This window comes from Acinonyx jubatus, chromosome E3, assembly GCF_027475565.1.
Source record: "Acinonyx jubatus isolate Ajub_Pintada_27869175 chromosome E3, VMU_Ajub_asm_v1.0, whole genome shotgun sequence".
Lineage (NCBI taxonomy): Eukaryota > Metazoa > Chordata > Mammalia > Carnivora > Felidae > Acinonyx > Acinonyx jubatus.
In genome coordinates this window covers 10,690,081-10,703,807 of record NC_069398.1, presented here as the reverse complement: position 1 = coordinate 10,703,807, position 13,727 = coordinate 10,690,081, and the positions used below count along the sequence as shown (strand labels likewise).

General features: G+C 43.1%; 1 protein-coding gene across 2 annotated transcripts in view; it reads right to left on the bottom strand.

Moving 5' to 3' along the window:
- The window catches only part of TMC5 (transmembrane channel like 5), a 70,386-nt gene that overhangs the window by 47,446 nt on the left and 9,213 nt on the right, over nt 1-13,727 (bottom strand). For both annotated transcript variants that reach the window (XM_053213199.1, XM_015067207.3), the window contains exon 2: nt 149-1,133. In XM_053213199.1, the coding sequence (XP_053069174.1) occupies nt 149-1,050 (902 nt within the window). In that variant the 5' untranslated portion in view covers nt 1,051-1,133. The remainder of the gene's footprint in view (nt 1-148; nt 1,134-13,727) is intronic.

Genomic DNA, 13,727 nt, shown 5'->3' with positions numbered 1-13,727 from the left:
TACAGACAGATACGAAAATTTCACCACAACTTCTGGTCAAAGAAACTATCTTAATTGTCCCTAACCCAAACAATAGCAACCAGGTTCCATTGGCCTGATGGTCTAGCATGCAGCTCCGACCCCAATGGAGGGAGATGCTTATACTTACTCTCTAGTTGTTTCTGAAGTCTCAGAAGAGCCATAATCATGACCATCCTCAGCAGCTGGGTAATCAGGCTTCCCCCAAAAGTTTGGAGAGTTCTTCTGATAATCCTCAGTCCTGGGATAGTCTGGTTCCCCAAAAAAGTTTGGAGAATTAGGTTGATTCTCAGCACCTGGATAATCAGGCTCTCCTAGAGTGTCTATGTATGGATTGATTCTGGAACCAGCAAATTCTGGATTCCTTCCAGAGCCTGGATGGTTGGACGTGGCTCTGGAGCCAGGGTAGTCAGAGTTTCCCTGAGCTCCAGGGTAGTCTGGTTCTCCCAAAGAGTCCAGATAATCAGGATTTGTTCTGGAGCCTGCATAGTTTCTACTGCTTCTGGAACCTGCAAAGTCAGATTTTTGTTGAGATTTAGAGTAGTCTGGCTCTCTGAATGAGACTGGATGGTATGGTTCACTCAAAGATCCAATGTAATCTGGCTCTGCCAGAAATTTGGGATAGTCTGAACTTCTTCTGGAGCCTGCAGAGTATGGATTGTTCTGGGTGCCAGGGTAGCCTGGATTGCTCTGAGATCCAGGATAATCTGGCTCTGCCAGAGACCCAGGATACTCTGAACTTCGTCTGGAACCAGTAGAGAATGGAGTGCTTCTGGTGCCAGGCTGATCTGGATTACGCCAAGATCTAGGATAATCTGGGTCTGCTAGAGACCTGGGATAGTCTGAAGTTGTTCTGGAGTCTTCAGAGTATGGGTTGTTCCTGATGCCAGGGTAGTCTGAGTTGTTCAGAACACCTGGAGAATCTGGAGAATCCTGAGTTTTCAAATCCCCCCATGTCCAGTTCTGAGATCCTGAATATTCAGGGTAATCTGGATCTTCCTCATAGCCATAGTTCCTGTAGTAGGCAGACATGCTGGTAAAGCTTCTTTACCATGGAATGTTAAAATGTTCCTGCATTTGTAGTTACTCAGGGATCTTTTTTTTTTTTTTTTTACCTGAAAAACAAGCAAAAAAAAAGAAGGTCAGATTTTTTTTTTCTTCCCTGTAGAGATTGCTGGTTATCTTCCATTATTATCTATTCTCCTTTCTTTCATGGTTGGGTACACAGCTGCCCAGAATCAGAACTATGTATCCCAGCCTCCTGTGCCCCAAGATGTGACCATGACAGTGGTCAGTGGGATGTGAACAGAAGCAATATATATAACTCCCAGGGCTGTGCTGTTTAAGGCAAGGGGCACTCCTCCCTTTGTCAGTCTTCTTACCTCCCACAGGCTGGAAGGTGGAAATGATGGTGTGCCATCTTGGGCCATGTACACGAAGATGGCACCCACCCCAGGCAGAGCAGCACGAAAGATGGAAGAAGCCTGGGTTGCTGATGACATCACAGATTAGTGCCAGCATATCAGCGAGGGCTTTTATATAAAAGAAATAAGCCTTTGTCTCCTGTAAACCACGGTTTTTGGGGGGTCTCTGACACATGTGGCCAAACTTCCATCCTAACCACTATATTCCCTTGGTTGTGGGGGGAGCAGAACAATAAACCAAAAGACTGGAAGAAACAAGGACCTTGTGAACATTTCGATTGCACTTGTGGTTGTAGGGTTTAAAGCATAAATTAGTATTAGTGCACAAGAGAAGAACACTTAATGGTAACTAGAGGACTTGGGTAGGAAGACAAGTGCTACCATCCCTTCCAGTTTGAAACTGTGTTTTTGTGAGTTCTCTGAGCTCTAATCTATAGACAGGGTATACTTTCAAATCAGAAATAATGGGATTTTAATTTCTGAGTGTGCTGGATATCTGTTGTGTTTACTTGCCTATTACTCCTTTTCCCTTCTTTTGGCACCAATGCCCTGGTTTTCATCTGGGCATCTGCCCCTCCCCATTCCTGACTCCAAGGACGGTCACACGACCTAGGCTTAGCCAATCAGGAATGGGTATATAACCCAGGATTTGGTTCAGGAATGGGTATATAACCCAGATCCGTCCTCCAGGAGCTTGACTGGACTAACTGGGAAAGATGACCTCTTATTTCACTAAGTTGCCAAGGTGATGGAATGTAAGCCTGGAACCAATGGTGTCGTGTCTATAGGAACAGAGAAGAAAATAAGTACAGGAGAAAATTTAAAGGAAAAATCAGTAGGATTTGTGGACTAACCAGATACGGGAATGGTGAAGGGTAAGGAAATGAAAAGACAAAAACAGCTCCACGGTTTCAAGCCACCGTGATTAGATAAGTAGTGATGTCTTTGAAAGAAGGAAGTAAGACCATTTTTAAAGTTCAGCCAATGTTTACAAGTTTATCTCTATACAAACAAAAAAGGTTAGACTCTGTTGAGTAATCAGAGCTGAAGAATTAATCTTCTGCCATTACCTGTAGTCTTAGAATATGCACTCACCAACTCAATTCCATATCCCTCAGCATAGTGGAAGTCAATTATTCATTATTTTGTCCCTGCCTAGCAGCCATTTCTCTCTTTTATGATAACATTTTCCCTTGAGTAATACCTCTTCCCCCTCTTAGTCCATGTGGGCCAGGTGTGGACTTATGACCCAGTCAGAATTCTCTTCTTTCTGGCCACAGACATTGGGTCAGGGAACATAATCCCATCAAAGTCAATGAGATTCAATTCTAGGAGTTTTGTCAGAAATGCTGGGAAGAGAGAGGCTCTCTATTTTGGCTGGATATGGAGTTAGGAAGCTATAAGACTGAGGCTGCCAGGGGTCATCAGTGGAGGAGGCCTGTCTGAGAGTGATGTCGACAGGGAAGAGTGAAAAGCCAAAAGATAAACAAAAGAAAGATCAAATGTGGATGACAGTGTTTCAGCACCTGAATCCAGCCATGCCTGCTTCATACTGGGTACTTGAATAATTACATTCCCTTTATTTTTTTTTTAGTTTATTTATTTATTTTGAGAGAGAGCACGTGCACGTGCATGTGCACAAGCAGGGGAGGGGCAGAGAGGGAGAGAGAGAATCCCAAGCAGGCTCCGTGCTATCAGAGCAGAGCCCAAGGCTGGGTTCAATCTCACAAACTGTGAGATCATGATGTGAGCTGAAATCAAGGGTGAGATGCTTAACCGACTGAGCCACCCCGGTGCCCCTCATTACATTCCCTTTAGACTTAAGTTAGTCTAAGTTGGGTTTCTGTAATTTGCAAATGAAAGAGAAAAGTTTTGACTAATATATCTAGTTTTGCAAACAGAAACATCTACACTTGTGAGGGCAATGAAAACTAAACACTATATGATAATGCAGATTATTTCTCATAACATGGAAAATGAACCCATTCATTTGCTTGTATGTAAGAGCACGAGGAAATATATTTATGATCTAGGATTTCCACAGCCTACCAAAACCCCAGCTCTTACATCTAACTGATGTCTTCTAACAAGCTAACTGATGCCTTCTAAATTCAAGAAAATGAAAACTGATACAATGCCACCTGAAGAGAAATGAGTGTGTCCGCCAAAAGTCAGAGTGTTCACAGCTGCTTCTTGTCCATAAATGCCAGAAATCGAAACAACCAAACGTCATTCAACAGCAAGAGAAGTCAATAAACTGTAGCATATTCATACAATGAAATACGACACAGAAGTAACAGGACTGAACTTCTCTACTACAAAGACATAGTTGTAGCTCACAAACATAAGGATGACTAGAAGGCTCAAACACAAAAAAAGGACAGACTGCGTGACACTTATCCAAAGCCCAGGAACAGGCAAACTAGTAAATGATGACAGAAGTCAGAATACTGATTACCCTGGGGAAGGGAGGAGATGGGAAATGACATGAGGGGGCCTCTGGGTGCTGGAATGTTCCATATGTTGATCTGGGTGATGGTTACATGTGTGTGATGGTGTGATGTGTGTGTGTGTGTGTGTGTGTGTGTGAAAATTCATCAAAGACACTTAAGAATTGTGCACATCTTGGGGCCCTGGGTGGCTCAGTCGGTTAAATGTCCAACTCTGGATTTCAGCTCAGGTCACGATGTCACGGTTTGTGAGTTTGAGCCCCGTGTCCGGCTCCAGGCCAATAGTGTGAAACCTGCTTGGGATTCTCTCTCTCTTTCTCTCTCTGCCCCTCCCCCACTCACGCTTGCACTCTCTCTCAAAATAAGTAAATAAATAAATAAACATTAAAAAAAGGAACTGTGCACATCTCTGTAAATGTATTTGTCCTTAATTTTAAAAAGGAAAATGAAAAAGACCTAAACCAGAAGCCATAACCAAAACCCTCTGTTTTCCCACAGGGTTATAAAGCAGTTGGGGGAAAGGAAAAAAATAAAAAAAGAATAATCTGGCTCACAAACATTTCCAATTTTCTTATAAGTATATACCACAGAAAATCTGAATTAATGAAAATGAAATCTAGGTAAGGACAGGACACACTATCTGGATTGAACCATCTATCTACATACTGCTGTAAAATGAAAGTGGTCAGGAACCCAGCCCTTGACATCAGATATAACTGTATTTAGTTGCCATCTGCTGGCTGTGCAGAATTGGGCAAGCCATTCAACCTCTCTGAGTCTGTATCTCAGCCACCCAATCCTGACAAGAATATCTCATAAGGCTATTATAAAGAATGAACAAGATAAGTCACATAAAGCCGTTGGCACCAAGGAAGCATGCACTGAAAAGAAGCTATTATCTACCATTATTTGTATTTATGTGTAATATAAACCTTGGCAACTTCCAACAGAGAGGGGAGTTGGTGGACAATTAAAGTCACACACTCAACCAGGACCTGACTAAAAAAAATAGACCATGTTTTATAACAAAGTACAGGGAGGAGAACTCTGCGTAATTCCTGGGCTGATGTAGTGACTCTAATGAACTAGATTTTGCTGTGAGCTTCTTATTAGCCCAGACTGAAAGGGAATCATGACAGGCTATCTAATATTTACTACTTGTGAAAAAGAGGAAGTATACCAGTTTTTCAAGAGGGCCACACTTCTCTCCCAGGATGAATTTCTGAAAAGAATGTGTCATAAGAATGTTTCCAAAGGGATCAGATAACCACATAATAAAGCCAGGGTTCACGGTCACCAGCAAAGAGCTCAGAAGCTCTAGCGAATACACGCTGAGTTGCGGGGGGGTGGAAGGAGGTCACCGTGAGGCGATCAGTGGCCCCTTGCAGAAAGGCAGCAGCACACAGCTATTTTTAGGCAATGGGCACCGCCCATGTCCACCAACCCACAATAGCTCTTATGGAAGCTTTATTTTTTTAAGTTTATTCATTTATGAGAGAGAGAGACAGAGACAATGAGACAGAGAATGAGCAGGGGAGGGGCTGAGAGAGAGGGAGACACAGAATCCGAAGCAGGCTCCTGGCTCTGAGCTGTCAGCACAGAGCCTGCCGCGGGGCTCAAACCCACAAACTGCGAGATCATGACCTGAGCTGAAGTCAGATGTTTAACCAACTGAGCCACCCAAGCGCCTCCCCCCACCTACCCATGAATGGTTCTTCATGAGCAAGAAATAAATTTTATGAGTTAAACAACATATTATATGTTCATATAAGATGGGTAGGTAGGTAGGTAGTTAGGTAGGTAGTTAGGTAGATGACAGGTAGGTAGATACATAGATTTTATATGTGATCAGCCACCAATTAGTTCCAAGTTTGTTGGTACAGTTCTATGTTCCACTAATATCACCTGACAAGAGCTTACTTACTCCACATGTTTTTCACAGCCCGGGCACAAATGGTGCTCTAACCACTACCACCTGTACCAAGACAAATTCCTAAACAAAAGGCTAAGCCCACAGATAAGGACTGGAAAGGAGGTGGGAGGAAGAAATAACCACAAGGAAAGTCTTGTATTGATTGTCAAATGAAGTGGGAGTTAATCTTCTGAGAACCTTACTTATGGTTTCCTGTTACCTCTTAGAGAAACAACGATCCTGTCCTTTCAAAAGAATAATTTTGCTTTGTGCCTTGGGACAGCACTAAGATACTTTTTCCCCCTCCAAATTGTATTGCTCTCCTAACTTTCCAATAAAGGCTATTGAACTATCTGTTCTGAGTCCTCCTTTTGACATCCCATTGATATCCATTTCATCCTTGACATCATCCCATGGGTTTTCCCACTTTACTGTTCCAACGGTTTTCAATCACATCCCCGAGCAAAGCAGATGCCTTCTAAATCTGTTAGGCACTGGACTCCCTGTTTGATCTTGCAAGGCTCCTGGTTTGAACGGGAGACCCTAACAATCCTGCATTTGTCATTCAGCTAGTCCACGAATGTTGGGGGATGAATTACGTCCTACAGTCTTGATGAAGTCTCATTCAGGCTGTTTATCTGCATCTCGGCTGCCTCTTGGCCTTTCTACACTTAGGACACTATAAGCCAAGGCAAGCCACCCACAAGCTTGGTTCTGCAGCTACCACGTGGCCCTCAAATCATAGGGACATGGAGCCATTAGTATTGTCAGGCCAAATTTGGAGTGTGATGACAAAAAAACTGGAAACAATCCAGAAACCATGAAGAGAGGATGGGCCAAGTCAGTAACAGTGCATCTGCACAATGGAATATCATGGAGCTATAGAAAAGAATGTTGAGATCTACACGAAGGAGCAGAAGATAGCTTGGTATGTAGGGCTCCTCTCTCTAATCTCCTTTTTCTGTGTCCTGCCCCAGGCTAGAATCGTAGCCATGCACAAGTGAATCACTGTGCAAAGGTTAATTTTGCTAATTGAGGTCAGTTATTACCTGAAAGAAAAGGAAAGAGAAGCCAGGGCCTTGTAAAACAGCAGATCTGACCACCACCAAATGAAGAACATCACCCCATAAGAGGCAAAGCCAGACCAAGAATTCTAATTTCAGCTGTACATTTTACCTTTTATTTATTTATTTATTTATTTATTTACTTACTTACTTATTTATTAGCTTGGCTTCACACTCAGTGCCAGGCCCAATGCCCCCAACGCAGAGGGTAAACTGTGACCGTAAGATCAAGACTTGAGCTGAGGTCAAGAGTCAGATGCTTAACCAACGGAGTCAGCAAGGTGTTCCACAGCTGTATGTTTTATCTTTTTTAAAAAAATATTTTTAAGTTTATTTGTTTTGAGAGAGGGAGAGCGAGCAGGCAGGGGAGGGGCAGAGGGAGAGGAAGAGAGAGAATCCCAAACTGCCTCTGCACTGTCAGCACAGAACCTGATGCGGGGCTGAAACTCATGAGCTGTGGAATCATACGCTGAGCCAAAATTGAGTTGGGCGCTCAATTGAACAAGCCATCCAGGTGCCCCACATTTTATCTTTTTAAAGAGATGAACTTTGTCATGCCAACAAGTGACAGGGTAAACCTTTCAACCTAAATGAAATCAATATTGCCTATGTTAGCTACATTCCAATAAATGATATAAGATACATGTATATTAAGAGCCACAGTCAAAATTACCAAAGTAATCCTTTAGAAGTTCTTTCTTTTATTTTTTTTTATTTTATATTTAAAAAAATTTCTTTAACGTTTATTCAGATTTGAAAGACAGAGAGCATGAGTGGGGGTGGGGGCAGAGAGAGGGGAAACAGAATCTGAAGCAGACTCCAGGCTCTGAGCTGTCAGCACAGAGACCGATGCGGGGCTCGAACCCACAGACCGCGAGATCATGACCTGAGCTGAAGTCAGACGCTTAACCGACTGAGCCACCCAGGTGCACCAATCCTGTGGAAATTCTTAAATAGTTCTAAAAAGCCACCAGCCATTTGGCTTGAGTGTTTTGAATTTCACGGTGACGGTCCCCAAACAGTTGCACTAATTTCCAACAACTGTGGGTAGGTAGCCTTTTCACCTGCACACTGTCACCCGAGATGGACCACTGGGAATATTCCCCAAATTGACCTTTCTTCCTTTTCCCTGTATTACACCCAGTCTGACCATATGCAGCTTGCAAAAAGTCAGGTGCAAGATGTGAAGATAGAAAAACAATAACGGTAGGATTAGCCTCAGTTAAACTAGGTTTTTTCAATCTTTGCACTATTCCTACCGGAGGCTAGAAAATTCTTCGTTGTTGGGCACCTGTCCTGTGCATCCTAAGGTGTTAAGCAGGATCCCTGACCTCTACCCACTAGATGCCAGTAGCACCTCCCCCAGCTGTGACAACCGGAAGTGTCTCAGGCATTGCCAAATCTCCTCTGGGGGCAAATCACTACTCCCACCACCCCACCCCTGCATTTGAGAATGGCTGGGTTAAACTGTTATTAATGTGGGAATATCTAAAAAGGCTTTTCCAATTCTTTAAATCACTGATGTGAAGAAAAGATTATAGGGGGGAAAAAAGGATGCAAAACAAAGAGAGACTTTGTCATTCAAGAGAAAGAAGTGGGGGCACCTGGGTGGCTCAGTCAGTTAAGTGTCTGACTTCAGCTCAGTTCATGATCTCACAGTTCATGGGTTCAAGCCCCATGTCAGGTGCTGATAGCTCAGAGCCTAGAGCCTGCATCAGATTCTGTGTCTCCCTCTCTGTCTGCCCCTCCCCCACCTCACTCTGTCTCTCAAAAATAAATAAACATTAGCAAAACCTTTAATCTTCATTCAATTCAGCATGGGGACTCTCCCTGTTCCTATTTAAAGATGAGGAAATTGAGGCTCAGAAGGACTTGGTAACTTCTCTGACTTTTCACAGATAGTAAGTGGGGACGGGGATTTGAATACATGTTCCTTTACTACACTTGACCACTTCCTACATACACGGGCTTTGTCACTTTTTAATTTACTTATTTAATTGTTTACATATTCGGAGGGGCGTCTGGACGGCTCAGTCAGTTAAGCACCTGACTCTTGATTTTGGCTCAGGTCATGATCTCACAGTTTGTGAAATTAAGCCCCACATTGGGCTCTGCACTAATGGCACAGAGCCTGCTTGGGATTCGCTCTCTCCTCTCTCTGCTTCTCTCCCACTCGTGTTCTCTCTGTCTCTCCCAAAATAAATAAATACACTTAAAAAAATTACTTACATATTTGCAACAATCAGGGAAGATTGCTGAAGCAGAAAGGGAAATAGAGGCACAGTTTCTCCCCCTATTAAAGATAGAAAATAAAAACAACTCGATTCCGATCCAGGTGAAAAGAAGCCTTCTTTGCAGAAAGGAAAATAGTAAACAAGTTCAATAAAAGGAGGCAAGAGTTGGCATAAAGTCAGACATACAGACCAATGGAACAGAATGGAAAGCAGAGGAAATATATAAGGTCATATGCATGTAAGGTCAAATGATTTTTGACCAGGGTACCAAAATCACTCAATGAGGAAAGGACACTCTTTTCAAAAAATGGTGTTATTTTAAGTAGGCTTCAAGCCCAGTGCAGAGCCCAATATGGGGCTTGAACTCATGACTCTAAGATCATGACCTGAGCTGAGATCCAGAGTTGGATGCTTAACCAACTGTGCCACCCAAATGCCCCATCAACAAGTGGTGTTTGAGAAACTGGATAGCCACCTGCAAAAGAATAAAGTTGAACCCTTACCTTATACAAAAATTAGCTCAGAATGTATCAATGACCCAAAAGTAGGACCTAAGACTATAAGACTCTTAGAAGAAAGCATAGGAGAAAAGCTTCATGTCATGGGACTTGGCAAGGATTTCTTGGACGTGATACCAAAAGCACAGGCAACAAAAATTAAAATAGATCAACTTGGGGCGCCTGGGTGGCACAGTCAGTTAAGCGTCCGACTTCAGCCAGGTCACGATCTCGCGGTCCGTGAGTTTGAGCCCCGCGTCAGGCTCTGGGCTGGTGGCTCAGAGCCTGGAGCCTGTTTCCGATTCTGTATCTCCCTCTCTCTCTGCCCCTCCTCCGTTCATGCTCTGTCTCTCTCTGTCCCCAAAAAAATAAATAAACGTTGAAAAAAAAAATTTTTAATACATCAACTGGCCTACATCAAAACAAAAAACTTCTGTGCATCCAAAGGCACAACCCAAAGAGTGAAAAGGCGCCCACGGAACGGGAGAGAATATTTACAAATCATATCTCTGACAAAGGGTTAATGGCCAGAATATATAAAAAACTACCACAATTCAACAACAAAACAAAGAACTAGACTTTACAAATAAGCAAAGGGCTTAAGCAGACATCTCTCCAAAAAATATATACAAAATAGCCCATGAGCACATGAAAAGATGTTCAACATCAGTAGTCACAGGAGAAATGAAAATCAAAACCACAGGGTGACGTCACCTCTTTCCATTAGGATGGCCACTATTAAAAAACAAACAAACAAACAAAAGCCCAGAAAATAGCAAGTGGTGATGAGAATGTGAAGAAACTACAACCCTTGTGCACTGCTGGTGGGAATGTAAAATGATGCAGCCATTATAGAAGACAGTATGGCAGGGGCACCTGGGGGGCTCAGTCAGTTAAGCGTCCGACTCTTGATTTCGGCTTGATTTCGACTCTTACTATCAGATTGAGGTCATGCTCTCACAGTTCGTGAGTGTGAGCCCCGTATCAGGTTAAGCACTGACAGTGTGGAGCCTACTTGGGATTCCCTCCTTCTCTCCTCTGCCCCTCCCCCACTCTATCTCTCTATCTCTCTCTAAGTAAATAAATAAACTTAAAAAAAAGAATTTAAAGAAGACAGTATGGCAGTTCCTTACAAAATTAAAAACAAAATTACCATCTGATCCAGTAATTCTACTGCTGGGCATATATCCAAAAGAATTGAAAGCAGGGTCTCAAAAATAGACAGGTAGATAGATACACCCATATTCACAGCAGCATTATTCACAAAAGTGAAAAGGTGGAAGCAATCTGTATCCAGCAATGGATGAAGGGATAAACAAAATTTGATGTATCCATGCACTGGAATTGGAATATTATTCTGCTGTAAAAAGCAAGGAAATTCTGACACATGCTATAACATGGATGGACCTTGGGGTGCCTGGGTGGCTCAGTCGGTTGTCTCTTTTTGTTTTTAATGTTTATTTATTGTTAAGAGAGAGAGAGAGAGAGAGAGCACATGAGCAGGGGAGGGGCAGAGAGAGAGGGAGACAGAGGATCTAAAGCAGGCTATGTGATGACAGCAGAGAGCCCAATGTGAGGTTTGAACTCACAAACTGTGAGACCATGACCTGAGCCAAAGTCGGGTGTTTAACGGACTGAGTACCCCAGGCACCCCAGCATTCAATTCTTGATTTCGGCTCAGGTCATAAAATCCAGCCCTGCATCAGGCTCCATGCTGAGTATGGACCCTTCTTGGGAGTCTCTCTCTCTCTCTCTCTCTCTCTCTCTCTCTCTCTCTCTCTGCCCTCCTGTCCCTCCCCGCCCCCCACCTCTCTCCCTCAAAATAAGTTAAAAAAAACCCACAAAACATTAAAAAAACAAACATGGATGGGGCCGCCTGGGTGGCTCAGTTGGTTAAGCGTCGGACTCTTGGTTTTGGCTCAGGTCATGATCTCATGGTTCATGGGTTCCAGCCCCGTGTTGGGCTCTGCTCTGACAGTGTGCAGCCTGCTTGGGATTCTCTCTCTCTCTCTCTCTCTCTCTCTCTCTCTCTCTCTCTCTGCCCTTCCCCTGCTCGTTCTCTCTCTCTCTCTCTCAAAATAAATAAATAAATTTTAAAAAATGGATGGGACTTAAGGACATCATGCTAAGTAAACCAAGCCAGTCACAAAAAGACAAATATTGTATGTGACTCCAGTTATGAGAGTATCTAGAATAGTCAAACTCACAGAAACAGAAATAGGCAGCAGAATAGTGGTTGCCAGGGGCTGGGAGAAGAAGGAAAGGGGGGATTATAATTTGCTGTGTTATGGGTATGGAGTTTCAGTCTTGCAAGATGAAAAGTTCTGGATGGGGTGCACAGCAATGTGAATGCATTTAGCACTACTGACCTGGATACTTTAAAAATGGTTAAGATGATATGGGGCGCCTGGGTGGCTCAGTCGGTTAAGTGTCTGACTTCAGCTCAGGTCATGATCTCACAGTCCGTGGGTTGGAGCCCTGTGCCGGGCTCTGTGCTGATAGCTCAGAGCCTGGAGCCTGTTTTGGATTCTGTGTCTCCCTCTCTCTCTGCCCCTCCCCTGCTCATGCTCTGTCTCTCTCACTGTCAAAAATGAATAAAAGTTAATAAATAAATAAATAATGGTTAAGATGATAAATTTAATATTGTATGTATTTTGTCATAATTTAAGAAAAAGAATAATAAAGACAAAAAAAAAAGGAAGCAAGAATTTCTCCAAATCACAGTCATTTCAAAACAAAAATCCATTTTCTAAAAAAAGTAAAACACTGAAGTGCTGTGTCCAGGAGAAAACAGGAGAGAAATTACTGGAATAAGCTGACTGCGTGAAAACTCTTTCCCCCCAGTTTCCAAATAAGCCACAGAAGCTTTAAAATAAATCAAAACCGGGCACCTGGTGGCTCAGTCGGTTAAGCGTCTGACTTCAGCTCAGGTCACGATCTCGCGGTCTGTGAGTTCAAGCCCCGTGTCGGGCTCTGGGCTGATGGCTCAGAGCCTGGAGCCTGCTTCGGGTTCTGTGTCTCCCTCTCTCTCTCTGCCCCTCCCCTGTTCATGCTCTGTCTCTCTCTGTCTCAAAAATAAATAAACGTTAAAAAAATTTTAAAAATAAATTAAAAAATAAAATAAATCAAAATCAGCTACAATCAATGCATATTGAGGTTTTGATCTGGGCCACTGACTTCAAGCCTCAAAATAAGCACAATAAAATCGTCACTGAAGGGTTGAACACAGCATTCATCACAGCAATACAAGGAAATTGAAAAGCCAACAATCCTGAACACATTTGCAGTCCCACCTGCACTTGACAGCTAACAAACATGACACTCTCAGGAGCAAAGGAGAAGAAAAGCCTGGGGGTGCACAGAACAGTGGGGGGATTCCCTCACTTATATAGAGGAAGGCGCCTTCCCAGGGCTCCAGAAAAACTAGACCACAAGACAAAGTTAATACAACACAGAAAGAGAGGGGAGCCTGCGTGGATCAGTTAGTTAAGCTTCTGACTCAGTTTCAGCTCAGGTCATGAGCTCCTGGTTCGTCGAGCTCCAAGCTGGACTCTGCACTGAGGGTGCAGAGCCCGCTTGGGATTCTCTCTTTCTCTTTCTCTTTCTGCCCCACCCGTGCAAACGATCTCTCTTTCTCTTTCTCAAAAACAAATAAATAAACTAAAAGAGAGAGAGAGAGACTCTCAATATTTCCCCCACCTCCATGCCAACCCTGCTCAATACCTTTTCACTGAATGGAGAATAACATCTAAACTCCTTACTATGGCGTGAAAAGTATCCATGAGCTGGCCCCTGCCCACCTCTCCCCTGTTTTTCATCGTCTAAATCAAGGGTTGACACACTTCCTCTGTAGAGAACCAGATAGGAAATATTTTAAGTTTTGTGGATCATAAAAACTCTGTAGCAACTGCTCAACTCTGTCACAAAGTCAGCCCTAGACAATATATAATTGAAGAGGTGTGCCTGTGTTCCAATTTATGGACACCAAAATTTGAATGTCATATAATTTTTATATGCCATGAATAATTCTTTTGATTTTTTTCAGCAATTTGAAAATATAAAAACCATCCTTAGTTGACAGGCCATATCTGAACTGAGGGGCATAGTTTGCCAAGCACTGGACTAAAC